General features: G+C 38.8%; 1 protein-coding gene across 1 annotated transcript in view; it reads right to left on the bottom strand.

The window, feature by feature from the left end:
- The window catches only part of LOC132390822 (uncharacterized), a 258,761-nt gene that overhangs the window by 192,188 nt on the left and 48,629 nt on the right, over positions 1–17,944 (bottom strand). Inside the window, exons 3-5 of the mRNA XM_059963366.1 lie at positions 13,834–13,963; positions 5,665–5,746; positions 5,065–5,126 (exon numbers count right to left, since the gene is read on the bottom strand). Of these exons, the coding sequence (XP_059819349.1) occupies positions 5,065–5,126; positions 5,665–5,746; positions 13,834–13,963 (274 nt within the window). The remainder of the gene's footprint in view (positions 1–5,064; positions 5,127–5,664; positions 5,747–13,833; positions 13,964–17,944) is intronic.

The raw sequence follows: 17,944 nt of genomic DNA on the forward strand, positions 1-17,944 counted from the left end.
TCACTGTTCTGTCCTTGTGCTGGTCGTTGTTGAGTTTTGGCACAGGGGACAATTGAATAAGAAGGAGCAGGACAAGTAGACCTGCATCTCCTACCGTTTTTGAAATAAAGACAGGCAGGAGGAGAGTGATGATGATAATATCTTGAAGGATAACAGAATTTTCAGTGCTTTAAAATAATAACTGTTACTATTAAAAAAAAGCTGTATTTTATTCATTTAATTTTCAGTGTTTTAAAAGTCATTTCAATAAATAGCTAAATACCATGGGACTTCAAAGACAGATATTTTGTTGTAATACATTTGTTCATTTTCAATTGAAATTAAAGCACATGTTTTCTACATATCCCATGATATTTTATTTTCTCTTATGAGGTGTATTACCAAAACACTCCATCCATCTGCTCCTGGTCCGGCCCCCCTGTCAAATTTTAGAACCCTTTGTGGCCCACAAGTCAAAAAGTTTGCCCACCCCTGTTCTAGCCTGTGCCAGTTCTTGTCGAAGCTCGTTGAGCAAAAGCCTGACCATTCTAACATTGTCCAATCCAACAGTGGCCGCTCCACTTACCCTTCACCTCTTGCCCCTAGCAAGTGCTCAGGAGTTCATTATGATTGAAGCCTCCTGAAAATTGTAGGCACTGCACACAATGCAGACCTTAACTGGAGTATTGAGGCCTTTATTATGATTTAAAATGTCTATCTGAACTTGTATATCATCAGGGAGCTTGAGAAATCAATCTACTTCGAGGTAAGAAATCTAGTCATCACTAGAGTCCTAAATGCATGAGGTATTCACAAGCATTAAATCACATAAAAGAAATACAACAAAGAAGCTATTCAAATTCATCAGTCCATACTAGTCTAAAATCAACATAAACTAAATACTGCTTCCCAGGTCTTGGTCCAATGTCTTATAGGTTACACTCTTTAAATGGTCAAAATGACTAAGGAGAAGTTCATCTGTATTAACAGTTTAAATCCAGCAGCACCATTGCACATAATGGCTATACAGAGCAGTTTGTTGCTGAACCTACTAGAGGATCAGCTATACCGGTTTGGGTATTATGTAGTGAAACGGAGGTGATTAGGGAGCTTTAGGAGCCAGTGATCACAATATGACTGAGTTCAACCTGAAATTTGATAGGAAAAAGTAAAGTCTGACGTAGCAGTATTTCAGTGGAGTAAAGGGAATTACAGTGGTTGACAGAGGAGTTAGCTAAAGTAAATTGGAAGGAAATTCTGGTAAGGATGACAACAGAGTAGTAATGGTGTGAGTTCCTGGGGAAAATGAGGAAGGTACAGGATAGGTGTATTCCAAAAACAAAGAAATACTGAAATGGCAAAATAGTACAACCGTGACTGACAAGGAAAGTCAAAATTAATGTAAAAGCAAAACAGAGGGTGAATAACAAAGCAAAAATTAGTGGGAAAATAGAGGATTGGGAAGCTTTTAAAACCCTACAGAGAGCAACTAAAAGAATCATTAGGAGGGAAAATATGAAATATGAAAGCAAGCTAGCAAACAATATCAGAGTGGATAGTAAAAGCTTTTTCAAGTATATAAAAAATAAAAGACAGATGAGATTGGATACAGGACCACTAGAAAATGAGGCAGGGAAATAACAGCGGAGGGCAAGGAGATGGTAGATGACCTAAATTAATATTTTTCGACAGTCTTCACTATGGAAGACTCTAATGGTGTGCAAGATGTTGAAGGGTGTGAGGGAAGAGAATTGAGTGCAGTTACTATTACAAGAAGGTGCTCATAAAGGTGAAAGACCTAGGGGTAGATCAGTCATCTGGGCCAGATGATCTGCACCCTAGGGTTCTGAAAGAGGTAGTGGTGGAGATTGTAGAAGCATTATTAATAATCTTTCAAAAGTCATTGGACTCTGGCATAGTGTAACTCCACTCTTTAATAAAGAAGGAGGCAGCAGAAAGGAAATTATAGACCATTTAGCCTGATCTCAGTGGTTGAGAAGATGTGGGGGTCAGTTGATAAGGATGAAGTTATGGAGTACTTGGTGACACAGAACAAGATAGGACAAAGTCAGCATGGTTTCCTAAAGGTAATATCTTGCCTGACGAAATTGTTGGAATTGTTTGAGATTGCAAGTAGGATAAATAAAGGGAAACAGTAGATGTTGTATATTTGGACTTTCAGAAGGCCTTTGACAAGGTGCCACGCATGAGGCTGTTTACCTCATGTGTGCCCATGGCATTACAAGAAAGTTACTGGCATGGTAGGAGACAGTGAGTGGGAATAAAAGGATCATTTCCTGGTTGGCTGCCAGTGACTAGTGTTATTCTGCAAGGTATGGTATTGGGACCACTTCTTTTTACGCTGTATATCAATGATTTTGATAATGGAATAGATAGCTTTGTTGCCATGTTTGCAAATGATACGAAAATTGGTGGAGAGGCAGGTAGTACGGAGGAAACAGGTAGGCTGCAGAAGACTTAGACAGATTAGGAGAATGGGCAAGAAAGTTGCAATGTTGGAAAATGCATGGTCCTGTGCTTTGGTAGTAGAAATAAATGTACAGGCTATTTTCTAAATGGGGAGAAAATCCAAAGATTTTCAAGGAGAAAATCCAAATAGATGCAAAGGAACTTGTGCAGAACACCTGAATGGTGATCTTGCAGGTTGAGTCAGTGGTGAGGAAGGCAAATGCCATGTTAGCATTCATTTCAGAAGGTCTAGAATACAGGAGCAAGGATGTGATGCTGAGGCTTTATAAGGCACTGGTGAGGCCTCACCTTGAGTATTGTGAACAGTTTTGGGTCAGTCATCTTAGAAAAGGTGTGCTGGCATTGGAGAGGGTTCAGAGGAATTTCATAAGGATGATTCTGGAATGAATGGGTTATCATACAAGGAACGTTTGATGGTTCCGGGCTGGTACTCGCTGGAATTTAGAAGGATAAGGCAGTATCTCATTGAAACCCCTCAAATGTTGAAAAGCCTAGACAGATTAGATTTGAAAAGGGTGTTTCCCATGGTGGAGGTGTCCAGGATAAGAGGCCACAGCCTCAAACAGAGAGGCATCCATTTAAAACAGATGCGGAAAAATTTCTTTAGCCAGAGGGTGGTGAATTTGTGGAATTTAATACCACAGGCAGATGTGGATACCAGGTCGTTGAGTGCATTTAAGGCAGAGCTTGATCGGTTCTTGATTGACACGGCATCAAAGGTTATGGGGAGAAGGCTGGTGAGTGGGGCTGAGGAGCAATAAAAAGTATCAGCCATGATTGAATGGTGGAACAGACTCAATGAGCCAAATGGCCTAATTCTGCTTCTATATCTTGGGGTCTTATCATGGTAAGGTCACTGTTCTAACAAAGCTAGTGGTGCAGCAGTGGAAATGATCCAGCAAATTGTAACAAATAAGAATTTATTCATCTATGACATAAAAATCTGGACTGGGGGGGGTTTACATCACCATCATAACAGCAAATTGAAACTCAATTATTTTTCCAGAAATGTCTGAATCATCTCAACAGTACATTCAGATACTCCTGTGAGATTTTAAACTCTTCAGAAAAAAACAATGAAACATATTTGACCTTTTGATTTTTTTAATAATTTTCTTTGCTTCCTGATCAATTGTTCTCTTTGAGATATTTAGTGAAGCAGGGATGCTGAAGATATAGACCACAAAGGTCTTGCAGACTCGATTTCTCCTCAGCTTCCTATTCTAATACCTTAATCATCATCCTCATCACTTCGGCGAGATATTGAAAGCTGGTGTTCATCAACTGAGATACTTCGCTCTTATATGGCATTTTCAATTTTGTCAGCATTTTAAAAGATGCAAAGGAAAGAAATGAGAAACCTTTTAAATTTCAAAGTTTAGAATGCTCTGAGAAAAAGTTCCGTATCAAGATTTTCCGTAACACAATGTGCATATGCAATATGAAATGTGAACAGAGAAAAAAACTGTGTTTATTTATTCACATAAATTTAGTGACAGAAAATTTATTCTATATCACAAACTTTTGTAAATCCTGTAAAGGCAAATTTCTGTTACCTATATGACTGTAACTTAGGGATCATCTTTATGTACAATTTGACATTGCTTGAACCAATGAGAACAAAAGGTTGAGATACTAAAAAGTCAGTATTATCTCATTAACTTGCTATTAAGTTGTATCTTTAATCATCTAACAAAAATCAATGTTGAAACACAGAAGAAACTATTACAAAGGAACGCTGAAGGATTAATAAAAGAGTAGGGCAAAAGTCAGTTGTGTATACAGGAAATCTGATTTGGAGTATCACTGAGCTCTTTAATGTTGGCAGGATTATAACTAGTGAACAAAAAGGATCAGCTGAGGCACTGGTGGCCAAGGTGCAATACATACCAGTATACATACAGGTGATGAGGAGTGAGTAGCCTCATCGTCAAGGTGTGGGAGATAGTAGAGCATTGTATAACAGCTGATCTTAAGGGAACATAGATATGAATCAGCGTTGTGGCAGTAGAACTGCTGATTCAGGAGCAGAAAGGGGCAAATTTACAGAACCAGCTCATGATCAAATTACACATGAGAAAAATCCTTCACTATGAAACTAGACCAAGAAAATTCCTGAAGACAAGGACGCTATTCTTTCCAGTGTCAATGTTACTATTAACAATTTGGTCAGAAATACAGCTTGTTCTGGAGCACACATTCAGCCCTACAGTTGACAACAGTCAGGGCCCACTGACATTTAGATAAGAAAATTAAGTTATGGAATAGATACACAAGACGTGAAATGCTATAAGAAAGACTAAGCAACTCTCTATCAACTTTTGAAAGGCAAGTTTAGAAATGGTTGCCAGAGCTTCTTAAAACAAGGTGCGCTTACCATATGACATGGTTCCCAGGCTGCATAAAGGACAAAATGTCTTGCAATTAAGTTAGGATGGAATAGAATTTTACCGTGTGCTGTATTTCCCATCTAATGTGTTTGAACAGCCTTCTTTACAAGTATTTTACAAAATAATTATTCCACATTTTGCCTCCACCTATCCTAAAAAAAAAATCAATTTGAAAACATTGTAGATTGAGAGTATTTGTTTTTACCTTTAGCAAAACGAGGTTGAGGATTTTCTTTCGATCCAGTTTGAAGCTGGTAAACGGGCATGCTTAACAACATGAAAACAGTAATCTCAATTAATGAAATCAAACACTTATGTAATATTTTTCATTTATTTAGTTTTATCTTAAGATCTCTGTGTGACAGGAAAACATACACCATATATTACAATAGTCTCTGTTTTATTATTTCATACATTATTATTGCACATCGGTACATTACTGAGTATATTATTATTCTGTCCTTTATTACTAGTTAAGTCTACACACTGCTAAGTGTGTTTTTTAATGTTGCTGCTGTAAGGAAAGAATTACCCTCCCAGAATCAATAAAGTACTTATTATTATTATTATTATTAAAATACATTTGGGCAACCGGTGCCAAACCTTTGAGATGGTGTGTATAACTTCATGTTGTATATTTACAGTATTTGCAAATGAAGTAACATCTGAAGCCAAGGAGAATAGAAATTCTGCTGTTTTATATCAAATCAATATATTATGTTTTAGAGAGGAAACAACCCATATTTCCTTTCAACAAGCCTTACTCTGATTTTGAAACAGATATTGAAAATATTTTGATACTTACCTCTCTGCCTTCTTTCCAGTTGACACTTTGAATGGAGTGGTGGCATTGGCTGTATTTACCAAATCACTTGAGTTTACAGAAGCTGCAAAAAAAAATAAATCGTGAAAAAAATGACACAGAAATTGTTCACTGCAGGCAATCAAGAACTGTATTCAGTGAAGCGGAGTTTTTGGGATACCACATTCACGTTGTATGAATATATGCTCTGTATAATTAATCAAATCAATGTACTATCCTGAATTGTGTCATTGTATTTTGTGAATAAAGTATATTCTTGGGGGAAAAGGCTAACAATGATATATTATTGATGCAAATTAAACAATGGAGCACTGTATGTATAATCCACACTAAGTTTCAATGTACCTCTAATTTCTCGACTTTGTGCATTAATAATACCATGTATTGGTATCACGCAGTACTTTTCAAACAGATGCAGCCCCAATGTATTACTTATCTTCTGAGAACTTAATACTTCTTCACAAATCTGAAGGACTACAAGCAACAGTTAGTTCAACATAACCGGTAATGCAAGGCAGCACTCATCTACCTCTTGTGTTTTCTAAGTCACAGACTAATTTTGATTGCTAATAATTATGCAATCAAAGAGAAGTTAAGTAATATCCTTTAAAGAGATGGGTAAGAATTTGAAAAAAAATAGCAAAATCTCTCCTTGATCTTAATTAACTAGTTGCCAGGCCAATTGACTATTTGCGTCAAGAGTGAACGTATAAACCATCATATATAGATATTAAAATGGTAACTCTTTTTCAAATGATAATCTAGTGTACCTAATAACAGTAAAATTGCAAAATGCTATTATTAACATTGTATCATCAAATACTGTATAAAAAGTACAGTGTTGTCTTTTTTTTCCAGCAAATTGTTTATATCACTGTCCTGGACTTTTGATAAGTCTGAATTTCCGTGCATACATAGTTTGTTGTTTCCTGTTAACATTGCAATGCTCTACATACCATCCTTACACATCTGGAGAAGAAGGATGTTTATGTGAGAATGCTGTTCTTGGACTACAGTTCAGCATTCAACACTATAGTTCTATCCAGGCTCAACAAGAAGCTCAGAGACCTCGGCCTAGACCCTGCCATGTGCAGCTGGATCCTGGACTTTGTATCAGATCGCCAGCAGTGGGCTCCCTCACTTCCAACCCTCTGACTCTCAATACAGGAGCCCCTCAGGGCTGCGTACTGAGTCTCCTCCTTTACTCCTTGTATACCCACAGCTCCAAACTGCAAATTAAATTTGCCAACGACACTACATTGATTAGTTTCATCTCAAATAATAACGTGGTGGCCTACAGGGAAGAAGTCATCTCTCTGACACATTGGTGTCAAGAAAACAACCTCTCCCTCAATGTCGCAGAAACAAAGGTGTTGATTGTAGATTACAGGAGGAATGGAGACCTGCTAACTCCTATTGATATAAATGGATCTGGGGTTGAGAGGGTAAAAAACTTCAAGTTCTTCAGCATCCACATCACTGAGGACCTCACGTGGTCTGTACACATCAGCTGTGTGTTGAAAAAGGCACAACAGCATCTCTTTCACCTCAGACAGTTGAGGAAGTTTGTTATGGGGCCCCAAATCCTAATAACTTTCTACAGGGGCACAATTGAGAGCATGCTGACTGGCTGCATTACTGCCTGGTATGGGAACTGAACTTCCCTCAATCACAAGACTCTGCAAAGAGTGGATTGAACAGCCCAGCACATCTGTAATTGTGAACTTCCCATGATTCAGGATGTATACAAGGACAGGTGTGTAAAAAGGACCTGTAGAATCATTGGGGACCTAAGCCATCCCAACCACAATCTATTCCATCTGCTACCATCTGGGAAGTGGTACTGCAGCATTAAAGCCAGGACCAACAGGCTCAGGGACAGTTTCTTCCACCAGGCCATCAGACTGATGAACTCATGCTGATTTGAGTGTACTCTATATTACATTGACTGTTATATTTATTATAAATTACTATAATTGCACACTGCACATTTAGATGGAGACATAACATAAAGAGTTTTACTTATGTATGTGAAGGATGTAAGAAATAAATTCAATTCAATTCAGTGTACAGTTACACACTCTTCCCCACCCAAAAAAATTAACTATACCAAAATATGTTACTCAGAATGTTTTGAGTTTGAAAACAAAGTTGTTGGTTGTACATGTGTTATCTTTCTTTTTCTGCAAAAGCTCTCAATCTTAAGTCTGTTATTCTCACCTGATAAAACCACGGAAGATTACCTTAGAGTTATCAGCATGGGCAGTTAATTCAAATCTAAGTATGTACACATTATTAATAGTCTGCATTTCACAAGCATTTATGAATATTTGTCCTAAGATATGCTGTTCACTAGGCCGTGCTTAAGTGCTTGAAGTGCAGCTGTTGAAGCAGTGTTAATTCAACAAACCTGTGATCACCAGCAATTTTAATGGGAAGCAGCTTTGATATTTAGTTCTCAGCTGTTTCAGTGAGTGTTTTTTTATGTTGGTGGATCAAACAATGAACAAACAATGGCTTGACATTAATTGGCAAAGAGTTTTGCGCCATAAAACAAGCCCCAATAAGTGGAGGAACCACTTCAATGACAAATGTGCTGGAATTTCTAGGTCATCTCGACACAAATAAGCTCTTGGAAATTCATCAGCCACAGATCAAAAGTCCAGAGATCTTTCTGCCAATCATCCTAAAATGAGTTTACAGCTTACAGTACAGATCAATATCGCTCCTGTAGTTACTGCATTACACTGTATAATTGTTATTTTCTTTGTAATTTAACTTTCCTATGCTCATTTGTATTTTATATAATTACCTATGTATATACAGTTGTTTAGTGTGTTTCCTAGTGGTCACAATGCTTCAGTATTCTGGAAGCTTCTTGGCTAACACATTATTTGAATAGGGACTATCTGGTTGGTTATCTCTTAACTACAAATAGGAATGGAACGTTTGTTATCTGTGGAAATTCAATGGCATGAGCAAACTGATTGAGAAGAGCACGCATACTGGCTTGCTCTCTTTTTCTTTGTTCTTTTTTCCTGTCATCGCCTTCTTTCTTGCTATTCTTCTTTACCAATCCCTTTGTTCTCTTAATGCTTAATAAATCAGAATCGGAATCAGGTTTAACATCACCGGCATACATCGTGAAATTTGTTAACTTAGCAGCAGCTTTCAATGCAATACATGATGGGGAAATAAATAAATAAATTGTAGTATATATGTATGTATTAAATAGTTAAATTAAAAATAGTTCAAGAACAGAAATAAGAAAAGTGAGGTAGTATTCATGGGTTCAATGTCCATATAGGAATTGGATGGCAGAGGGGAAGAAGCTGTTCCTGAATTGCTGAGTGTGTGCCTTCAGGCTTCTGTACCTCCTACCTGATGGTGACAAGCAGAAGAGGGCATGTCCTGGGTGATGGAGGTCCTTAATGTTAGACGCCGCCTTTCAGAGGCACCACTCCTTGAAGATGACTTGGATACTACAGGGCCTAGTACCCAAGATGGTGGTGACTAATTTTTAAACTTTCTGTAGCTTTTTTCGATCCTGTACAATAGTCCAGCACTTACATCACTCATACCAACAATAAGAGAAAGACAACTCAGATTGCTAGGACACATCATGCGGAAAGATAAATTAGAAAAACTCATACTCTCTGGAAAGATCGAGGGGAGCAAACCTATAGGAAGACCTCGGCTTATGTACATCAAAAGCCTAGCCAGGTGGCTACACATCGAGGAATTGGAAGTCATCCAAAAAAGAAGGGATAGATCTGTATGGAAAAGCATGGTCACCAACGTCCGCATTGGATATGGTACCTAGACAGACAGACAGCAGTAGCCTCACCACACGCCCATACCAGATAGTCTAAAGAGTAAATTTTTGCATTAACTGAATTAGTGAAAAAACAACATAAGGGTAACTGAATCAAAATGCATTGTACAGAGCTATGAAACAGACTGAAGCAGTACGAGAAAGCTCAGCAGGGACCTCAAGTGGGCGGTCCTGCCAGTAACACTTCTTTTTGGGAAACACCCCCTGTATTAGACGGTCCTCCGAGACAGCGCCACCATAAGAACTCCAAAGAATTTTAATACAGCATGGATGTGACATGGACTCTAGTGACTCAAATGAGGAAGACAGTGATGAAACAATAGGACCAGAATCAGAATCAGGTTTATTATCACCGGCATGTGATGTGAAATTTGTTAACTTAGTAGCAGCAGTTCAATACAATACATAATATTGAAGAGGAAAAAAATAATAAATAAAATTAAAATAACAATAATAATAAATAAGTAAACTACAGTATACGTATATTGAATATTTTTTTTAAATGTGCAAAAATCAGAAATACTATATATTTAAAAAAGCAAGGTAGTGTCCAAGGGTTCAATGTCCATTTAGGAATTGGATGGCAGAGGGGAAGAAGCTGTTCCTGAATCGCTGAGTGTGTGCCTTCAGGCTTCTGTATCTCCTACCTGATGATAACAGTGAGAAAAGGGCATGCCCTGGGTGGCAGAGGTCCTTAATAATGGATATTGCCTTTCTGAGACACCGCTCCCTAAAGATGTCCTGTGTACTTTGTAGGCTAGTACCCAAGATGGAGCTGACTAGATTTACAACCTTTTGCAGCTTCTTTCAGTCCTGTGCAGTAGTCCCTCCATAGCAGACAGAGATGCAGCCTGTCAGAATGCTCTCCACGATACATCCATAGAAATTTCTGAGTGAATTTGTTGACATGTCAAATCTCTTCAAACTTTTAATAAAGTATAGCCACTGTCTTGCCTTCTTTATAACTACATCAATATGTTGGAACCAGGTAAGATCCTCGGAGATCTTGACCACCCAGGAACTTGAAGCTGCTCACTCTCTCCACTTCTGATCCCTCTCTAAGGATTGGTGTGTACTCCTTCGTCTTACCCTTCCTGAAGTCCACGGTCAGCTCTTTCATCTTACTGACGTTGAGTGCCAGGTAATTGCTGTGGCACCATTCCACTAGTTGGCATATCTCACTCCCGTACGCCCGCTCATCACCACCTGAGATTCTACCAACAATGGTTGTATCACCAACAAATTTATAGATGGAATTTGAGCTATGCTTAGCCACACAGTCATGTGTATATAGAGAGTAGAGCAGTGGGCTAAGCACACACCCCTGAGGTGTACCAGTGTTGATCATCAGCGAGGAGAATATCTTATCACCAATTCGCACAGACAGTGGTCTTCCGGTTAGGAAGTCAAGGATCCAATTGCAGAGGGAGGTACAGAGGCCCAGGTTCTAGAACTTCTCAATCAGGATTGCGGGACTGACGGTATTAAATGTTGAGCTATAGTCAATGAACAGCATCCTGAAGTGGGTGTTTTTGTTGTCTAGGTGGTCTAAAGCCATGTGGAGAGCCATTGAGGTTGTTTCTGCTGTTGACCTATTGTGGCGATAGGCAAATTGCAATGGGTTTAGGTCCTTGCTGAGGCAGGAGTTCAGTCTAGTCGTGACCAACCTCTCACTCACATCACTGTTGATGTGAGTGCTACTGGGCGATAGTCATTAAGGCAGCTCACATTATTCTTCTTAGCCACTGGCATAATTGTTATCTTTTTGAAGCAAGTGGGAACTTCCACCCATAGCAGTGAGAGGTTGAAAATGTCCTTGAATACTCCCGCTAGTTGGTTGGCACAGGTTTTCAGAGCCTCACCAGGTACTCCATCGGGACCCTTCTGTCTTGCGAGGTTTAATTCTTGTTAAAGACAGCCTAACATCGGCCTCTGAGACAGAGGTCACAGGGTCATCAGGTGCAGAAGAGATCTTCACAGCTGTAATTGTGTTCTCCTTTTCAAAGCATGCATAGAAGGTGTTGAGTTCATCTGGCAGTGAAGCATCGCTGCCATTCATACCATTGGGTTTTGCTTTGTAGGAAGTAATGCCTTGCAGACAGTAGACAAAGTCAACAACTACTGTTATTCTTATATTATTTGAACATAGAACATTGCAGGCCCTTCGGCCCATAATGTTATGCCAACCATGTAACCTACTCTAGGAACTGCCTAGAATTTCCCTAGTTCATAGCCCTCTATTTTTCTACGCTCCATGTACCTATCTAAGAGGCTCTTAAAAGATCTTATTGTAACCACTTTTACCATCGCCACCAGCAGTGTATTCCACACTTCCACCACCCTCTGTGTGAAAAACTTACCCCTGACATCCTCTCAGTACCTATTTCCAAGCACCTTAAAACTATGCCCCTCGTGTTAGCCATTTAAGCCCTGGGAAAAAGCCTCTGGCTATCCACAATCAATGCCTCTCATCGACATCTTATACACCTTTATCAGGTCACCTCTCATCCTCTGTCACTCCAAGGAGAAAAAGCCAAGTACACTCAACTTATTCTCATAAGGTAAGCCCTCCAATCCGGGCAACATCCTCGTAAATCTCTGCACTCTCTCTATATTATCCACATCCTTCTTGTAGTGAGGTGACCAGAACTGAACACAGTACTTCAAGTGGGGTCTAACAAAGGTCTTATATAGCCATAACATTACCTCATGGCTGTTAAACTCAATCCCACAGTTGATGAATGCCAACACACCATACACCTTCTTAACAACAATGTCAACCTGCGCAGCAGCTTTGAGTGTCCTATCAACACGGACCCAAAGATCCCTCAGATCCTCCACACTGCCTAGCTGCCTAGAGTTTTATCATTCATATTATATTCTGTCTTCAAACTGGACCCACCAAAATGAACCACTTCACACTTAACTGGGTTGAAGTCCATCTGCCACTTCTCAGCACAGTTCTGCATGCTATCAATGTCCCGCTGTAACCTCTGACAACCTTCCAGACTGTCCACAATGCCCCCAACCTTCGTGTCATCAGCAAACTTTTTCACTCTTTTACTTCTTCATCCAGGTCATTAATAAAAATCACAAAGAGGAGGGGTCCCAGAACAGATCCCTGCAGAACACCACTGGTTACCGACCTCCATGCAGAATACAAACCATCTACAACCACCCTTTGCCTTCTGTGGGCAAGCCAATTCTGGATCCACAAAGCAAGATCTCCTTGGATCCCATGCCTCCTTACTTTCTGAAGGAGCCTTGCATGGGGAACCTTATCAAGTGCCTTACTGAAATCATATACATTATTGCTGTACCTTCATCAATATGTTGTTTAATTTTTTTTACCAATTTACCATTGCTCTACCTTCATCAATTTGCTGTTATATTTTTTTTACCAATTTACTCTACTCACAATGTGCCAACTGATTTGACAAATAATGTATACCTGCATGTGTCACGTGAATTTGCTGTTGCGGTTAATGCCTCTAGCTGTTGGGTGTGTCAATATATACTGCACACTTTGAACGAGTTACCATGGTTAAGATGATTCTTCAAAATCATATGGCATTAGATCTTCTCTTTGCAGTTAAGGAGGAATGTGCAGTTATAGGCAAGGAGAGTTGTACTTACATACCTGATAAATTTGAACAACATAACTAATTTTGGCTGATCATATTCATAAATTGTTCAGCGTGTTTATAATGGTTACAGTTCTTTATTCTAGAAATCAGTTCATTGGAATCACTTCATTTTGAGTAGGGTCTATCTGATTGGTTAACTCTTATCTACAAATACGAATGGAGCATCTGTTATTTATGGAAATTCCATGGAAACTTGTTTAAGGAGAGCAGAGCTTGCTGGTTCGCTCTCTTTTTCTTTGTTCTTCTTTCCTGCCATTGCCTTTTCTCGCACTACTCTCCTTTCCCAATTCTTTTATTCTTTCAGTGCTTAATAATTGTGAGCAACAATTCTTATGCTTCATTCTTGACTTTTTAAGAACCTTGGCTCAAAATCATCAGAATCGAACATAGTGAAACAACCTACAGAAACATATTTTCATTTAGCTCAAAAAAAAGGTGTTATGTGCAGCAACACTAACGCGGTTACATCCCTCCAACCCCTCCCCAATCACATTCAGAGCCGCTGCTGCACCCTCAATGAGCCGTCATTCACATACTTTCATTTGTGTTTAAATGCAATTTAGGTATGAAACTGTAAACATGATCTCGCATTTCACATTATAACCATTAAGCAATGTTCTAATAAAACACTGATCAATAAAATTATAAGACATCGACTGAGTATCTTACCTTTTCTTTTGAAAACTGGATTCTTTGTGTGATTCTGCTGTGATGATTCTTGAATAAATATGGTCCTGTCGGTTAGTGGCTGAAAGTCCTCTTTACGCTGATATTCAGCAGGACTCTGTTGCTCAATCAGCTGATAAAAAGGATCCAGATAGTTAATGTTTTTCAACCAAAATTTATTCTGTCTTCCTTTAAAGTCCAACAATCTATTGCAGGGATATTTTAATTCTATCTGACTCATCTTTTTGTACATCTTAAAATATTCAGTTGCATAAAATCCTTGATGTTGAATCAATGTGTTGGTTAACCTCTGTCGATTATATTAAGATTTACAGTACCTTATATTATATAGCGTGCATGGCAAACTATTCCTGTCAATGTAATACACTTCCAAGAGCCATGGAAAACAGGATGAAAGTTTTTTGATCTGAATTCCCTTTTTTTTTTATAAATACCATGTTTGGTATTGTTTATGGATGCATTTTATATTTTACACAATTTCCATATTTTCAATTTTAGAACACTGAAATATGGAGATTTTTCAATTCCTCTTTTCCTATGTTATAATAACATAATTGGAATCAAATATGTGGAACTGAGAAGATTACATTTTGACTCTTTAGACCATAAGATATTGGCCCAATAGAGTCTGCTCCACCATTCAGTCATGGTTGATTTATTTTCCTTCTCAACTCCATTACCCTGCCTTCTTCCCATAATCATTGACACCTTGACTAATCAAGGACCTATTAATCTCCATTTTAAATTACTTTACCTGACAGCCACTTGTAACATTGAATTCCACAGATTCACAGAAATTCCTCATCTCTGTTCTAAAGGGATGTCCTTCCTTTCTGGTCCAAGACTTCTCTGTTATTGAAAACATCCTCTCCACATTGGCACTATCTAAGCCTTTCAACATTCAGTAGGTGCCGTTGGGATTCCCCCAACCATCCCACCCCACTCCTCTAAACTCCAGTGAATACAGGCCCAGAATGATCAAATGCTCCTTGTGCATTAATCCTTCCATTTCCTGGGCCATTCTTGTAAACTTCCTCTGAACCTTCTTCAATGCTAACACATCTTTCCTTAGATATGGGTTTTCTCCGGATGCTCCTGCTTCCTCGCACTGTCTAAAGAAATACCAGTTAGTAAGTTAATTGGTCATTGTAAAATGTTCCATTAGGCTAGGGTTAAATTAGGGTTTGTTGGGTAGTGTGGCTTGAAGGGTTAGGAGGGCCTATTCCATGCTAATTAAAACTCTTTAAATTACTCCAAATGTAGTCTGATCTATGCCTTATAAGGCCCCAGCATTGCACCTTGCTTTTATATTGCAGTCTTCTCAAAATGAACACTAACCTTTCATTTTCTTTCCTTACCACTGACTCAACCTGCAAGATAAACTTTAGGGAATCCTGCACTAGGACTCCCACATCCCCTTGCATCTCCAGTAACTGAATTTGCTCCGTTTAGTTACACTTCCCGACACTATATTTCATCTGCCAGCATTTTTTGCCTATTCTCCTATCTGTTGAAGACCTTCTGAAGACTCAACGCCACCTGCCCTTCCACTTATCTTTCTGTCATCCGCAAACATTGATGATAAGCAAACTAAGTTGGGGCCCTGTTCCTGCAAATCTATGACTCTGCTGGAGGTTGTTGGTGCTGGGAGGGTGTAATGGTTTTGCCGTTGTTGCTTTGTTGCTTGGTAAGTTCAGTTTCGTTGTTGTTCTGCCGAGCATTGTGACGGAACGTGCAGTGACACTTGCAGGCTGTCCCCAGCACATTCTTGGGTGTGTTGATTGTTAATGCAAATGACACATTTCATTCTATATTTAGATGTACATGTGATAAATAAATCTGAATCTGAAATGTTAGTAGACTTTGGAAGTTCATAAATGACTTAAAAAGTTGAGCATTTTTATCATTTTGAAATTAAGTGTGAACAGTATTTAATGAACTGCTCAATATAGATTCAAAACATGGATAAAGTTTAAGCTCAATATAAACACAAGAAACTCTGCAGATGACAGAAATCCAGAGCAACACACACAAAATGTAGGAGGAACTCTGTAGGTCAGGCAGCATCTATGAAAATTAATAAACGGTCGATGTTTCGGGCCGAGACCCTTCATCAAGACGAAATGAATGGGGAAACACTCAGAATAAAAAGGTTGGTGGAAGGGGGAGGAAAACAAGCTAGGAGGTGATAGGTGAAGCCAGGTTGGTGGGAAAGGTAAAGGGCTGCAGAAGAATGAATCTAATAGGACAGGACAGTGGAATCTGAGGGGAGAAAGAGAAGAAAGAGGGGAAAGAGGGAGGTGTTAGGCAGGTAATGAGAAGAAGTAAGAGGCCAGAATGGGGAATTGAAGAAGAGAGAAGGAGGAGGGGAAAAGAAAAAGAAAAAAAAATTACTGGACGGATGAATCAATACCTGTGCCATCAGGTTGGAGGCTACCTAGATGGAATTTGAGATGTTGTTGTTCCACCCTGAGAGTGGATAAGCTCAGTGCCGAGGCAAGAGGACAAAAGGTTAATTCTGAATAAAGAAATGGAAGTTCACATTATCTCAACTGTGACATCTCATGTACATGGATTTAAGGAGAATACCTGAAATAATCCAAAGCAATTTTAAAGTGAGGGTTGTGTGAATGAATAAAGACTATGTCTTTTAAATCTTGATTTAAATTGTTTTACTGGAACCAACCAAGCTACACAGCTGAATAGATAAATAGCTAAAAATCTGATGTTCAATTTGCCAGCAAGTACAGGCTCAGAATAATCAAACGTTCCTTGTACATTAACTCTTTCATTCCCAGGATCATTCTTGTAAACCTCCTCTGGACATGTCCAGACAAGCTGGAGGAACTCAGCAGATCGGGCAGCATCCATTGAAACGAGCAGTCAACGTTTCGGGCCGAGGCCCTTCGTCAGAACAAAAGGTCTCAGCCCAAAACATTGACTACTCGTTTCAACAGAAGCTGCCCAACCTGCTGAGTTCCTCCAGCTTGTTTCTACGTGTTGATTTGACCACAGCATCTGCAGTGTACTTTGTGTTTATTAAACCTCCTCTGGAACTTCTCCAGTGCTAGAACATCTTTCCTTAAATATGGGGACCAAAGTGACAACAAACAGGAACTCACTGATGTTGAGACCAGTTACAAAGTCTCTCTATGTCCCTGAATTGGAACCAGCCAAAATAACGGATGCCAGTGAGTAAGCTTCAGGTTCTGGACTACACAGTATTAGTTTAAAGAAGGCACCTTGTCTGTATCAAGTTGTCCACAAATATAATAACTTAGGAGACTTTCACTCAAGTTCAACACTGCTTTAATTTTTTCCTCTTGCTGCCAGATTGGTCATTATCATAGGATAATAAGCCTACCATATGTTGGAGGTGTTCATGTAGGTGAATGTGTGCATGTTTGGGGAGGAAGCGTATATTTGGTGTGTGATAGTTAAAGCAGCTTTCATCAACTGCAGCCATCTGAAACTATCCTAGCCAATTTTCGGAGGAAAAAAATAAGTTGGTGTTATAGTCACACAATAACAAACTTGAATATCAACACACGCACAGTGGCAAGGTGTTGTTCTGACATAGAAAGCATGCAGCTACATTCTATTTTCATTCTGTTATCAAAGTACAATTTTAAATTTTTTGGCATTGATCTCTTTTAGTTTCTTATTCAGTAAAAAGTGGGTATTTCTCAATTCATATTCTTTGGCTTTACTTACACTCACCCCAGTTAAAAGATGTTTCATTGTCTGCATATATGACATATATTACTTATTGCAATAACCTTTTCAATATGCATCTGAATAATTACAGGTGTGGCATATAACAAGTTTAATAAGAAAGTATTTATATAATGTTGGCATAAGTTCCTTCAACTAAAAAAATTAACAGGTAACTCTTAAGGCACAAATTGCTGTTACATTCACACGCCAAACATAAGAAGTATTGTTCCTGTTGCAAAATTAAGTTAGCTTTTCCTCCTCAATTTTTTATATTCTTTTAAGGCCCAAGAACAGCAAATGTTCAAGCACACAGATTTCATCTGGTGACCCTTCATTATTCTTGCCTTGAGCAATATATTGTACAGTATATACATGT

This window comes from Hypanus sabinus, chromosome 3, assembly GCF_030144855.1.
Source record: "Hypanus sabinus isolate sHypSab1 chromosome 3, sHypSab1.hap1, whole genome shotgun sequence".
Lineage (NCBI taxonomy): Eukaryota > Metazoa > Chordata > Chondrichthyes > Myliobatiformes > Dasyatidae > Hypanus > Hypanus sabinus.